Source organism: Capsicum annuum, chromosome 12 (genome assembly GCF_002878395.1).
Source record: "Capsicum annuum cultivar UCD-10X-F1 chromosome 12, UCD10Xv1.1, whole genome shotgun sequence".
NCBI classification, from domain to species: Eukaryota; Viridiplantae; Streptophyta; class Magnoliopsida; order Solanales; family Solanaceae; genus Capsicum; species Capsicum annuum.
In genome coordinates this window covers 210,974,955-210,987,522 of record NC_061122.1, presented here as the reverse complement: position 1 = coordinate 210,987,522, position 12,568 = coordinate 210,974,955, and the positions used below count along the sequence as shown (strand labels likewise).

Here is a 12,568-nt window from a genome sequence, read left to right as displayed (position 1 = left end):
GTGGTATTACTCCTGTAGTTTCTAGTCCTTTAGTTTTTGTTATTCTTTGTTGTCTTGTACTTCGACTATCATATTATTTTGTTGTAGTTATTGTCCTGTTACTATTTGTCGTTTTTGTTACTATTTGTTATTTCTTATACTTCTATAACCTTTTTTTCTAGGCTGCTTTGAACTATTTTTTAAGGGTCTATTGGAAACAAGCTCTCTACCTATGAGGTAGAGCTGAGGTATGTGAACACTCTACCCTCCTCAAACCCCACTTTGCGGGATTACACTAGATATATTGTTATTGTTGTTGTTATAAATTTTCAAATGTGATCAAGTTTCATGGTCAAACAGACATTTGAAGATGGATTTTCAAAATCTAATCAAATTTCATGGTCAAAGACATATTTGAAGATGGATTTTCAAAATTTGATCAAGTTTTATGATCAAACAGATATCTCAACACAAAGTTATGGTCAAACATATATCTGAACATAAATTTTCAAAATCTGATCATGTCTCATGGTCAACCAGATATTTGGATATAAATTTCCAAAATCTGCTCAAGTTTCAGGGTCAAACAGACAATTTGAAGATGGATTTACAATATTTGATCAATTTCATGGTCAAAAAGATATTTGAAGACGGATTTTCAAAATATGATCAACTTTCATGGTCAAACAGATATTTGACAATAAGATTTTCAAAATCTAATCAAATTTCATGGTCAAACAGATATTGAAGAATAAAATTTTCAAAATCTAATCAAATTTCATGGCAAACATATGTTGAAGATAAAATTTCCAAAATCTTATCAAATTTCATGGTCAAACAAATATTAAAGATAAGATTTTCAAAATCTAATCAAAATTCATTGTCAAACTGATCTATGGTCAAACTCTAGCTATAAGAGGTAGACGAGAGTTTTGATAGTTTTTACAACAACAACAACAAACCCAGTGTATTCCCACTAAGTGGGGTCTGAGGAGGGTAGAGTGTACGCAGTCCATACCACTACCTCCAGAGAAGTAGAGAGGTTGTTTCCGATAGACCCCTGGCTCAAGATAAAGAAAAGTAGACCAAAGTGTAATTAAATAAGAAGCAAGATGGATGGCATAACATGACAAGGAATAAGACACATAAAAATAGAAGTCAGAGCAATAAGAAATAAAATAAATAAGCGCAATAGGAGAAAGAGACCCACGCCCGCCTGACCGGGCTCCTATCTTTGGACCCAATCCTAGGTTTACTAGCCCGACTCAACCTGAGCTCTTCTAACTACTTACTAAATCCACACACACAACCTAGCCTTCTACCCTTATCCGCGACCTCCGCGACCTCCGCACCTTCCTATCTAGGGTCATGTCCTCAATAAGCAGAAACTGCTCCATATCATGTCTAATCACTTCCTTCCAGTACTTCTTCGGCCTACCTCTCCTTCTTCTGAAGCCATCTAACGCTAACCTCTCGCACCTACGAAATGGGGCATCCGTGCCCCTCCTCATCACATGCCCAAACCATCTCAACCTTCCTTCGCGCATCTTATCCTCCAACAAAGCCACTCCGACCTTCTTTCCTGACTCTATCCCCGCTGGTAAGTCCACAAATCCAACGCAACATTCTCATTTCCGCTACCTTCATTTTTTGAATGTGGGGGTTCTTGACCGGCCAACACTCTGCTCCATATAACATAGTAGGACGGACTGCCGCTTTGTAGAATTTACCTTTAAGCTTTAGTGGCACCTTCTTGTCACACAACACTCCCGAGGCGAGCCTCCATTTCATCCAACCAGCTCCAATACGGTTAGAAACATCCTCATCAATCTCGCCATTCCCCTGAATCATAGCCTCCATTTGATAGTTTTTACAAATTGTGAATATTCATGCTTACTAGGAAAGTACAATTTGACTTAAAATCATCCTCTACAAAACTTATGACCAAACACAATATCCACTTCAAATCAACCTTCATCAACAACAACATACCTCGTGTAATTCCACAAGTAGGGTCTAGAGAGGCTAGAGAATACGCAGACCTTACCCCTTACCTCGTAGTGATAGAGAGATTATTCCCAATACAAATCAATCTTCCTCCAAATCATAAATTTCAAATCACGATTTCAGCTTCATATCCAAATCCTCTACTTTACAACAGCTTAAAAAAAATCCAAATATACGTTAACAACATGCATCCACCAACAACTTCAAATCATATACAGATATGGTTCAAACATATCAAACCTCATCCAAATCGCAAATTTCAAATCACGATTTCAACTTCATATCCAAATCCCATACTTTAACAACAACTCAAACAATTCCAAATATACGTTTACCAACATGCATCGACTAACAAGTTCAAATCGTAAGGAAAAGTGAGGGTACCTGTAAGGAGTTGATGGAGCCACGGTGAGGAGAAATGAAATCTTTGTAGTTGGAGAGTTGAATAGAAGAGATTCTAGCCGACTTAATACGATTGCTGAATAAATTAGTGCGAAGCTTCCCAAATTCTCTGTCTCCGATCTCCTTCCACATCGTCCTCGCATCCTTCCCAGATACAATACTAATTTAAATCTTGAAAACCTAACAACTTTTTTGGATTGCACCAATTACACAACTACGATTACCTTGATCTACAAAAAATATAATAAATACGATTGGTATGAAAGATGATTTGATTGATTGATTTAGTGATGGAACCAATCTTGGCCTTTGTTGTTTCTTCTAAACATTTTATCAAACAGTTGGTGGATATTTGTGCTATTTGATTTGCTGAGTAGGTAGCCCCAGCGCCTGGCGACGAGCACGATGTGAGAAAATGGGATAGATATTAAAGAGATGCAGAAAGGCTAACAAATGTGATGACAAAGGGCGTCTCTGTGGATTTTACAAGACTACTGAACGTGTGTCAACTTAGGTTACTCCTCCGTTTTAAAATAATTATCAGTTTTGTCTCCTTTTAAAATAGTTATCATATTTTACATTGCGGATGTTGATTTAATTTATTTTTAAAATTAAATTAGATACGTTTAAAAGGCCTAACCCTGCTATAAAACTTGTATGGCCTTTTAGCCTTCGGACTCGTATCTTTCCCTCGGTGAATCTATCTTCTAAATTTCCCCGATTCAAAAATACTTAAAAACTAATTGCTAACTTATTTTTTGATTGCTAATATTATAGGATTGTATGGAAGATGATTTGATTTGATTGATTTAGTGATGGAACCAATCTGGGCCTTTGTTGTTTCTTCTGAACATTTCGTCAAACAGTGATGGATATGGTGCTATTTGATTTGTCAAGTATGAAGAGATGCAGAAAGGCCAACAAATGATGGCAAGGTGTCTTCGTAGATATTAGAGGACTATTGAACGTATGTTAAATTTAATGTTAATAACTTTTTATTAGATGATTTGATTTGATTGATTTAGTGATGGAACCAATCTGGACCTTCGTTGTTTCTTCTGAACATTTCGCTAAACAGTGGTGGATATGGTGCTATTTGATTTGTCAAGTATGAAGGGATGCAGAAAGGCCAACAAATGATGGCAAGGTGTCTTCGTGGATATCAGAGGACTATGGAACGTGTGTTAAATTTAATGTTAATGACTTCTTATTCCTTTGTAAAATAGTACCTATATCTATGTCTTTGATTTCTGTGACTATCTATTATTTTATGTAGTTTAATTATATATTAGTACTATTATTTCTTATACTTTTATTACATCTTTTTGTAGAGTGATTGTGTCTCGAAATCTATCAACAAAAGCTTCAATGAGGTAGAGATAAGATCTATGTATATTTTACTCTTCTCAAATTCACTTTGTGGGACTACATAGAATATGTTGTTGTTGTGACCCCATTAAGTAATCAAAGTTTTGTGCTTTCGTGTTTACCAAATTAGGAAGCTTCCATGGTCACACCTATATGGAGAGCGCAGGTGGACCCACGTGGTGCCTCAAGGGTGCACATGTTCTTACAAAATTTGTATATATACGTTTAATTGTGCACCCTTAGTAATAAAAATTGTGTGGGTGCACTGGTTTGGAACTCAAACGCTGACGCCCTTTTGGCCTGACGTCGTGCGTTTGATTCCTGATGGAGTCTCTCGAATTTTTCATTTTACTTCTCCTTTATATACATTTAAATTCCACCAGCAAGGCAGCCACCTCATCACACCCATCCTTAATTAATATATTTACTATGTACTAAAAAAAGACTTTCCCCAAACACAAGCCCCATATTTCCCTTCCAATTTCCAATTGTGTGGGCAACTAAATTTTATTAAATTAAAATCCGTACAAAATTTAGATTATATTAAATTTAAAATATATTAGTCCCAAATAAATATTACAGATTAATATAATTGGATTAATAATTTAAGTCCAAATATGTATGGATTCAAATAAAGTCCAATCTTTATTGGGCTAGCCCAATGATTTGGGCTACAAATGATGAGTCCACTTTAATAAGCAATATTCTAGAGGCCCAAATAAGCATCACGCGTCAAATGACGTGGCATGCTAAGTCAAGTGAAGGAGCCAATAGGACCATGCCACATGTCAAAATGATGTAGCAAAGCTCATAAAAATGAGCCACATCACTTAAATCCAATTGGTCAAAGAAAGTCCATATTCATCATGACTCTTCCTTTCCTACAACTATAAATAGGGGTCTCATAATTCAGAAAAGAGATTCTAAAACTCTAACAAGTAGCAAGAAAAAGCTCGTGGATCAAACGCCATAATTTCTCTAAAAGCTCAAACATCTAAATCAAGTTCATCAAGATTCAAGATCAAGACCGCATTCAAGAACAAGCTCAAAAGTCCTTGAATTCAAGCACACGTCAAGATTAAGTCCCTCAAATCAACAAATCAAGTTCAAATTCAAGATCAAGCTTTATGCCCTTGAATTTATATTTGAAAAGGCGAATTAGAAGATTCATAGAGATTGTAACACTCACATATTGAAATTAATAAATTGATTGTTGCAGTATATTTTCTTGTCTCGAATTATTTATTTTTCGGTCTCGAGAATTTTATTTTCCAACAAATTCTGACACGCCCAGTGGGACAATTTACAAATTAATAGTACCCTAACAAAGAGAAAGGAGCAATTTTCCATTTGATGCTAATAGGTACACATTTCTTCCTTTTATTTTTTTAATTTTTTTATTCAAGTTTGGGTAATGTTAATTGCTTTTAATATTTACTTGTTGTTTGAAAGTTAGTATGTAAAATTTATTTATTTCTTTTTTCTTGCTTCTATTTAAGTTCATGGGATTTGATTAAAAATAAATAAATAAATAATTATTTTTACTTATATTCTTGATGAATTTTTTATTTTGTAGGAATTTGTTATTGATTCTTGTGAATTGAAATGGATAGATATTATTCTCCTCAACCAAGTTCTAGTTTTAAAGACAATTCTCATCGCCTTAGTAAAAGCAAAAAAGGGCAAAAAAAAGCTTCAAGGTCCATTATATTTGAGCACAAATTACAAATAAAGCGTGAGATTTAACAAAGAAAGACATAAAGAAGAAAAAATATAAACATATGTCTAGTTCAAGACTAATAATATAAGCATGAATGACAAATATATGAACATAGAAATTATTTTTTTTTATTAAGTGAAATATCAATTATTTAGTGTTCGTATCTCCAGAAAAGCCTCATTGACAAGGAAAAGTATATCTTATAAATTAGAACCTAAACTGCACATTAAACGAGGCGAGCGATCAATACAAATTTGAGTCTTTATTCAGAACTTATGCACGCCTTTAATAATACTGGCGCACCTCCAGACTTCAAATCCTGGGTTCGCCTCTGATGGAGAGTCTCTCTGAGAAACTTTAATGTGTAGTTTTTACACACACGGGAATCGTTTGGTAGAATGTATTTAAAAAATAATATATGCATTAGTCTTGTGTACTATTTAGAATGTTTCTTTTTTTGGTCTGTACAATTAAACCACTGCGGAGAGGTAATTATTATACATAGTCTACAATAGAATTAATAGAGTTTGTGACAATAATGAGTGTACGATATTATATAGACAAATTTACGATTTTATATGAACCGTATACCTATCTCCGCAAGTCATTTAAGTACATGTTGGGATCAAGAGAATCTCATTAGGCAAAGAAGATTCTAATACTCAACAAAAATTTATGGATCGTTACAGTTACATGACATAGCTTCATCCAAAAAGAGAAAGAGAAAAAACATCTTTTTCCCCTGAACTTATCCTCCAAACTCACTTTAACACTTAAACTTAGCTTCCGTTTATTCACCCCCTTAACATCTTTAAAGTGAATTATTTTCACCCCTCAAAACTGAATACCACTCTCACAATGGAGAGTGTGTTACACTCGCTTACACATCAATGCCACGTCAATGCCACATCAATGCCACGTCGGAGCCACGTCATTGCCACGTAAAAAATTACTATTTTTTTTTTAAAAAATAATCTCTCCCACATTATTTTTATTTTTTTGAAAAAAAAAACAAATATATATACTATTTTATGTATATATATATATATATATATACACACATATTTATATATATTAAATAAAAAGTGCACCCCCACCCTTATTTTCTTTCTTCTTCATACCCCCACCCAATCCTGTCCACCCCGCCTCTCTTTACGTTCCCCCGCCGCCCCCCACCAGCTCTCCTCCTCCATCAAACCCACCTCACCTCCATTGTTTTCCAATTTTCCTCCATTAACAACCTCCCACCCCACCTTCAATTTCAATTTTCCTCCACCGCCACCCCGCATTTTTCTTCTTCTTCAAACCACCCACCCCGTCCCCGCTCCTGCCCCTCTATTTCTTTCTCTTCTTCCAGCCATGCCCCATCCCCACCTCCAATTTTTTTTCATTTTCCTTAATTAACACCATTAGAGAACAATCACAAAAATATCAAATTAAAATTTTTTTCTCCATTAAACACCATCTGAACCTTCAATCAAACTTTCTCAAGTTTTCAACCACCAAATTCACCCTTGAAGATGTAAATATAAATAAAGCATAGAGAAGGAACAATGAACTTTAAAAATAAAAGTTACAAAAATTTCTTTCAATTTTGTTATTCTTCGAACTAAATTAATGAAGCAATTTAATGTCTTCAATTTCTTCGTTGGAGAATGTTTTAATGGAGAAAAATGAAAAAAAAATGGAGGAAAGTGTTGTTGGAGGATGTGTTTGAAGCTGTTAATGGAAGAATTAATTGTTGTAGAAAATGGGTGTTGTTTGTTAATGTATTGGAGAATAAAATGGTATGGGGTGTGGGGTGTAGGTGTGTGGGGTGGGGATGAGAGGTGAAGGGGGTGGGGGTATTGAAGAAGAAAGGAGTATTTTCTTCTAAATATATATATAAGATAAGTGGAAAAAGAAGAAGAAAAATCTGAAACGCATCCCTTTTTTTTCAAAAATGTCACTTCAGTATTAGGGGAGAAAATAATTCACTTTAAAGAAGTTAAGGGGATAAATAAATGAAAGTTAAGTTTAAATGTTAAAGTGAATTTGGAGGACAAGTTCGGGGGAAAAAATGTCTTTTCTCAAAAAGAAAATAGTAGTAAAAAAATTGACATACTGACTATATGAAAACAAAGTGATACTTTTTGACAAAGCTAGTTGCTTGGCACGTTAGTTAAGTGCCTTGTCTTGATCATTTAGTTTGAGTTTTGGATCTTAACTTCAACATATTTTTGACAAATATTTAAGTGTTAAAAATGACTTGAAATCTAATATTTTCTAACTTAAAACGCAATACAACCAATATACTAAGCTTATGTATGATCTACTAATATGATCATTAATGATATTTATTTTTCCCTCTACTATAAATATTGGCATCGTTTACAAAAAATCTTTTGTATATGTTATATCTATCCTTGCTCATCGAAGATTTGTTTGCTGGCCTAAGTCAAGTTTACATTTATTTGATTGGCTTTTGGTTCCTAAGATGTGAATAAAACCACCAATTCCTTATATTTCCTCACCTAATTAAGATACCTCCCTATCCCGCAACTCCATTGGTCACGACTTCAAGTACTGTAATTTATTTATCGTCACAAATTGACTTGTGGATGAGTTTAGGATCTAGGACCGGTTATTGATATTTGTTGAACTATTTTCAAGGTAACATCAACCTATTGTATAAATACACACTTTTTTTGTTCAAATTGATACTATTTCATCATTGCTGTGTTTTAATGAATGGCATATATTTTTAATAGGGAAAATGATACAAACCAAACAAGGAATGTACCAAAAACAACACAAAACAGTCCACAAACTCGAAGAATCCGTGAACCAAAGGAGACCAACTCTCGACTTCAACAACAATACAACAATACGAGATGAACAAGGTATATTTCACACCAAAACAACCACCACAAACTAGATTAACAGCAACAAGATGAAGAACAAGATGAACAATAACAACAACTCATGATTTACAATAACAAGAACACAAACAACTACAAGATTACAAGAATGAAAAGATAGAAAGTGTAACATACACTATTAGATGAACCAAGAACCTAAGTGTGTTTCAAACACAAAGACCCTTAATACAATGATAATAGCAAAACCTACACTCTTCGTGGATACAAGAGGGATCTCAATCTCCCAATCACCCAATGTTCCAAGCAAAAAAACAACACAAGTGAATCTACACTTAGTGTTGACCTAGTTTTGGCCAAGAGCCTTTCTCTTGAGAGAGAATTATGTTTCAATGTATTATACAAGTTTCAATATCCCAAAAACTAATGACTAAACCCTAATATGTTCTTTATATAGCTATTACAAAATATAAGGTGAAATGTCCAAAGGCCCCTCAAAAAGAGGGGCGCCCTTCTAGTGCAACATAGGGGCAGGTTTGTTGTGTATTAAGGCCCCCATTTACACTTCACTTGCACACACCAAGTATCGGGTCCAACACACACTCTTATAAGTCCATCTACGTGATCATGCTCGTATCATCCTCTCTATCTTAAAAGAAATTTATCCACAAATTCAAGGCTTCATCACCTGCAAGCTCTCCTCTTTGAATCATCTCTTCATTACTCCTCCTGAGGTTAGGATGTTCAACCAAGGGTTTCATGAGATCATCAAGCATTATCTTTGGACTTACATATTCTACAACCTACATATAAGAAGATTTGATACTAGGTAAAGTGCTAGTATCTCGGTTAGTGAGTAACAAAATGCCTTTATGGGTAAATCCCGCGATCAAGTGCTTTTCTTCTTCTTCACCCTCCTCACTCTCTACTTCTTCTTCAAAACCCTCCCTAATCATGACTTTTATTGCCATATAACAAGGCACTCCACATACATCATCAAGCGGCCAAACATTTTCCCCGCCTTCATCAATTTCTACCTTGGCTTCTTGCTCTCCATCTTAAGCCTTTTCATATTCTCATCCAATTCAAGTCCCACACCAAGCTAATACAATTTTCCCTTCCTAAGGATCACATTTCTCCGGTTTGGGCATTCACTAGCCTTGTGCCCCCACCCTTGACATTTAAAACATTGAAATCTCTTAGGATGAAAAGTATGAGTCAATTTACCTTCATATCTTGGAGGGTACCTTTGGGCAACCTTGGTTTCGGTTGTGGCAGTCTTGCTCTCGGCTTGGGTGGCATTGAATGAGTTATCCTTTTCCTTGTGCCAATTCGAGGAATGTTGGTGGCCCTTAGGTTTGTAAGCCGAGATCTTTCTTTCAACCTCCAATGCCGCTTAGAAGATGCCATCGATAGTATCAAACTTCTGGAGTATCATACGTAAAGATATGTCTTTATTCAACCCAACCTTGAACCATATAATGTCATGGCTCACTTGTTCTCCCTGATGATCAAGCTTCAACAACAATTTTTGAAACTCATCATAGTATGCCGTGACATTTTTGTTTCCTTGCCTCAAGTTGTACACCTTGGCAAGAAGCTCATGTTTGTAGCCCTCGGGTAGGTACCTTTGCCATATAAGGTACCTCAATCAAAACCACGAAGGAGGACTCCCCTCAATCAACACATTACCCAATCGCTTTATATATTCCCACCAAGTGTTTGCGTACCCTTCAAAGTGAGCAATAACATAACAACTCTTCTTCTCTTCGGTTAGATCATTCACTTGGAATATCTTGTCACAAGATAACTCCCAAGCAAGATAAGCCTCGGGTTCACTCTCACCCTTGAAGATACGAAGGCTAACTTTGATTGACTTGATGCATACTTCTCAGTTTTGGTAGCCATACCTCACCTCCCGGCCTAGATCACTATGCGTACCCTTTACCTCTTATTCCCTCAAGTAAACATCACCATAAGCTCCATAACCCCCATGTTGTTCCTCCCTACCATATCCCTCTACACGTTTGGGTTAATTTAGGTTAAGTGGATTTGGATTTGGTGGAAAGTAAAGCCTTTGGTTTAATAGAGTTTGGATTGGAATGTGAGGCCTTTAGTTAAGTGAAGGGCTTTGGTTTGGTTTTGGTATTTGGGTTCCAAATCCTTCTTGTTGGACTTAGTGAAGTGGAGGGTGGATTGGTCTATCATACTCTCGTCCTTAGGGAACAATTGGTGGTTATCTCGGTGGATTGATCATTTGGTGTAACATTTCAAGGGAGATGATAGGGGAAGTGTTTTGATCATGTCCGCTTGAGGACACATAATAGTGTTGAGGAGTAGAGGGGCGACTTATTTGAATTTACACTCATTCCAACCTCCCACTCATAGTAGATACATCCCCCTTCAATTTTGACATATCCTCCTTCACCGAATTCAAATCCACAAGCACCTTTTCCAAGCCTCGGGTTAGGGCTTCAAGGGAAGTCAATATAGTACTAAGAGTATTATTGTCCACGGTTTGAGATGTGTATCCTTCCATTGTAAAATATCTAATAAAATACCTACAAAAATAGAAAACAAATTAGTTCAATAGCCTCACCACACTTACACATTTTAATTACCTTACTCATAGATTCACAAGCGTTGTAAGCCGGCTAAGGAACCCATGAGGAGTTGAGGAATGAGTCTACTCTTGTCTGGAATAGATTTTGATTTGAAACTTCAAACAAATCTTTTAGGACTTGAGTCAAGAACTAACAACGATTTAAAACGATAAAAGCACTCAAATAACGCTAACACAAATAAATGGACATAAAACTAACTTACAATCTAGTAGAAGATTATTAGCTTGTCAATTAGTGTTCGAACCAGCAAATGAAACTATAGAACAAAAGAATGAAATTAAGAATCTAAAATTTGAGCCAAAATTGACGTGTGAACAGTAACTTGATGATGTGGCAGTCCTCAATTGGTTGCGGGTTCTGCAATTTTATCTTTCCAAATTTGGTAGTCTTGATCAATTTTATAATTTGGAATTGGTGGGAATTGTTAAGAGGAGGGAAATTCAAGTCTTTGGAGCTCTTTTTAAATTCAAATTTCAAGACTCAAAAGTCTTTGACTAGACTTGTACTTTTCCTCAAAACATGGGAAAGTGGTTGAGATGTGATTGATAAGTTTTTGGTGGTTGTAAGTCTTTCAAGATTCAACAAGTACTACACCTTTTCTCTTCACCTTTTTAGATCTAAAATAAACTTTATATTTAACAAGGCTTGAAGGTGGTGAAGAACATCAAGAACATCAACAATAATTACCAAGAACAACAATAATCCAACGTCCCAATCCACAACAACAATATCACCACATGGCCAAGCTTTCAAGTTCACAGCAATAATATCAACATTTCAAGCTCAATTTAGATCTAGACTTCTTTAGTATTGGTGAAGATGAAACTAACACTAGAAAGAACAATTCAAACACAATGACTCTTAGGTCTAGACTCAACTTTCGACCACGACAACAACAAGAACAATTTTTTTTTTAATTTTCTAGTGAGCTGGCCCAAGATTGATTTTGTTGAAACAAAATCAACCACAAGATATGATACCAAATGATACAAACCAAACAAGGAATGTACCAAAAACAACATAAAACAGTCCACAAACTTGAAGAATCCAAGAACCAAAGGAGACCAACTCTCGACTTCAACAACACCACAACAATACGAGATGAACAAGGTGTATTTTACACCAAAATAGCCACCACAAACTAGATTAACAACAATAAGATGAAGAAAAAGATGAACAATAACAACAACTCACGATTTACAATAACAAGAACACAACAACTACAAGATTACAAGAATGAAAAAATAAAAAGTGTGACATACACTATTACATGAACCAAGAACCTAAGTGTGTTTCAAACACAAAGACCCTTAATACTATAATAATAGCAACACCTACACTCTTCGTGGACACAAAAGGGATCTCAATCTCCCTAGCATCTAACGTTCCAAGAAAGAAAACAATACAAGTGAATCCACACTTAGTGTTGACCTAGTTTCGGCCAAGAGCCTTTCTCTTGAGAGAGAATTGTGTTTCAATGTGTTATACAAGTTTCAATATCTCAAAAACTAATGACTAAACCCTAATATATTCTTTATATAGCTATTACAAAATATAAGGTGAAATGTCCAAAGGCCCCTAAAAGAGAGGGGCACCCTTCTAGTGCAACA

General features: G+C 35.4%; 1 protein-coding gene across 1 annotated transcript in view; it reads right to left on the bottom strand.

Moving 5' to 3' along the window:
* LOC107850698 (WD repeat-containing protein ATCSA-1) overlaps positions 1-2,928 on the bottom strand; it is a 12,430-nt gene extending 9,502 nt beyond the window's left edge. Inside the window, exons 1-2 of the mRNA XM_016695403.2 lie at positions 2,613-2,928; positions 2,371-2,532 (exon numbers count right to left, since the gene is read on the bottom strand). Coding sequence (XP_016550889.1) covers positions 2,371-2,520 — 150 coding nt within the window. The 5' untranslated portion in view covers positions 2,521-2,532; positions 2,613-2,928. The remainder of the gene's footprint in view (positions 1-2,370; positions 2,533-2,612) is intronic.
* Positions 2,929-12,568: the final 9,640 nt, after the last annotated feature.